Below are 2557 nucleotides of genomic sequence, written 5' to 3' on the forward strand. Positions count from 1 at the left end.
ACTCTTATATACCGGACCACACAGGGACTCTTATGTACCGGGCCCCTGTTATGGAAATTCGCTTGGTTCAACACACAACTCCATGCTGCGCCAAATACGAAGGATTTCCCCGTGCCTGGAAGCACAGTTGTATTACGCTCTTTGTGCCAGGACTGGCAGTACTCCCTATGAGTCATGTAGAGTCAGGACACCGGAGACAGATGATGCTTGTTAATCCCATCGTTAGAGAGCCAGCACAGGCATGTGTTTATTGTTTTATACCTGCCCCAACAGGAAGTGATGTCAGACAGGAAGTGATGTTAGACAGGAAGTGATGTCTCAAACAGCAAACCATCACTTCCTTACTACATATTAACATATCAACACAACATATCTCCAATTACCACTGGAGAACCTTATCCAGCATTGGTCAGTGAGCAATGTCCAATAGCGTTACTCGGATTCTCATGCGCGCTTATTTACAGGCAACGTTATATTATCTCCAGCGGCTGATCAGACGCACCAGAGACAACAAACGCACGTTCCTTTCATAAAGGCCGATAAATAATGTCCTCAAAGCAAGTTGTATACACGCCAAACCAATAAATCCGCGCACCGCGCAGGCGCCCTAGCTTGGCGTCCATACACTCGCTAAGAAGACACTGCTCCGCCACGCATAAGATATCTACTCCAATGGTTCAACCCCCAGCGCCTATTTACACCGAGACACTGAGAGACTAATGACAAAATATTACACAACACTAAAAACACATCCTAGTAACATTTCCACAGCACCCCCCAGGGACTCGTGTACACAGACACACAAAGGTGGTACTTGATGGACCCGTGTCTTTATTCAACCTCAAATACTATGTAACCCCCATTCTATAAGTACCGATCACACTCAGATAAAGACAAAATATGTGAAATGGTTTTTTATTCATCTTTCGTCAATATAAAAATACATTTATAGTATAAATACATAATAATAATAATAATAATAAATATATTTTCAGAGATCTGGTAGTCCGGAATGTTCTGGTTTTTGTAGAACTTGGCGGTTTGATCGGCGACTTCACGCACAGCGATGGCCGCGGACTCAACCTGGAAAGATCCACAAGAGACGCCATGAGACCACGCGGCCAATGTATTGTACTGCCGGTGAAAGTCCACCCTGGCTGCCTGGTGTACGATGGGTCATGTGACTGGCCGAGTACCCAACTCACAATGATATTGGCAGATCATCGGCACACGCCAGGGCTACGTTTTTGCCTCCAAGCTGGAATATGATATTTATTCACAGCCCTCCTTCACGCTCTGAAGCGTTTATTTATAACCAACTGGCAGAAACATTCGCCCTCCGAGTCTTTCTGAACATTCGTTCGCTGCAAAGACACAAAATTGAACTTTCTTAGATATATTTCCTGTTCCGGTCGAGTGTAATTCTGCCTTCTGGCCACTAGATGGAGCTGCGGTGAATAGAGAATGAATACTTATTTCTTCTGCTTCACAGCTCCATCTAGTGGCCAAAATGCAGAATTACACTCGACCGGAACAGGAAATATATCTAAGAAAGTTCAATTTTGTGTCTTTGCAGCGAACGAATGTTCAGAAAGACTCGGAGGGCGAATGTTTCTGCCAGTTGGTTATAAATAAACGCTTCAGAGTGTAATATTGTAACGAATGCTGTACAGAGAAGACAATTCACATCCACACATCACATCTCTGCAGACACATCAATGGGGGCTTTGGGGCCACAAACCTGAGTAATGTTGTAAAGCGAGTCCATGACAGGAAGGCGAGTTGTGTTCTCTTGGCAGGTTCGGTTGGTTTTCTCTGCCGGAGCCTAAAAGACAAGAAATGATCATCTGTGATACACAGAACACGACCAATAAGAACGCAGTCCATAGATCCAGACACAGCGCACCGGAGAACCTAGGACAAGACCGCTGTGATATGGACAGAAAGATAGGGAGGGGCCACGTGGTAGTCTATGCACTGCAGCTTCCAGGGGCCCCTTCCTTATGGGGGACTTGTATTATATTTATAGGAATATCTTCAGATGAGGAAACGAATGTCGGGGGTTGTGGGTGTAACGTGACAACATAGAATATGACCCTGACCAGTGCCGGGAAAGTCCACCATCGGAATGTGAGGAGACTCCGAGAGAGAAGCCAAATACCCCAATAAGGAGAAGACAAAACCGACCGAGTGGTTGTATGTAGATCCCAATGGAGATGAGACCCCCGAGAAGTGCTGGGAACCCACCACGGGGTGCTAACATCAGGACAGACGTGTTACAGTGGAAACCAGAGGATTGTATATAGACAGTAGGGATGCAGCGGTACCAAGTCCCATACTCAGTACCAGTACTGATACCGGTCCAAGTCCTCACAGATACAAGTACTGATACCTCTCCAAGTCCTCACAGATACAAGTACTGATACCGGTCCAAGTCCTCACAGATACAAGTACTGATACCGGTCCAAGTCCTCACAGATACAAGTACTGATACCGGTCCAAGTCCTCACAGATACAAGAACTGATACATATTTGTTTGTCATGTGACAGTTTTTCT

At 45.6% G+C, this 2557-nt stretch overlaps 1 protein-coding gene across 1 annotated transcript in view; it reads left to right on the forward strand.

The window, feature by feature from the left end:
* Positions 1-1269, forward strand: part of LOC108788755 (probable E3 ubiquitin-protein ligase TRIML1) — a 5598-nt gene extending 4329 nt beyond the window's left edge. The window contains exon 3 of the mRNA XM_018558609.1: positions 996-1269. Coding sequence (XP_018414111.1) covers positions 996-1269 — 274 coding nt within the window. The remainder of the gene's footprint in view (positions 1-995) is intronic.
* The last annotated feature ends 1288 nt before the right edge of the window (positions 1270-2557 follow it).

Source organism: Nanorana parkeri, unplaced genomic scaffold, assembly GCF_000935625.1.
Source record: "Nanorana parkeri isolate BGI_ZX_2015 unplaced genomic scaffold, ASM93562v1 scaffold348, whole genome shotgun sequence".
NCBI classification, from domain to species: Eukaryota; Metazoa; Chordata; class Amphibia; order Anura; family Dicroglossidae; genus Nanorana; species Nanorana parkeri.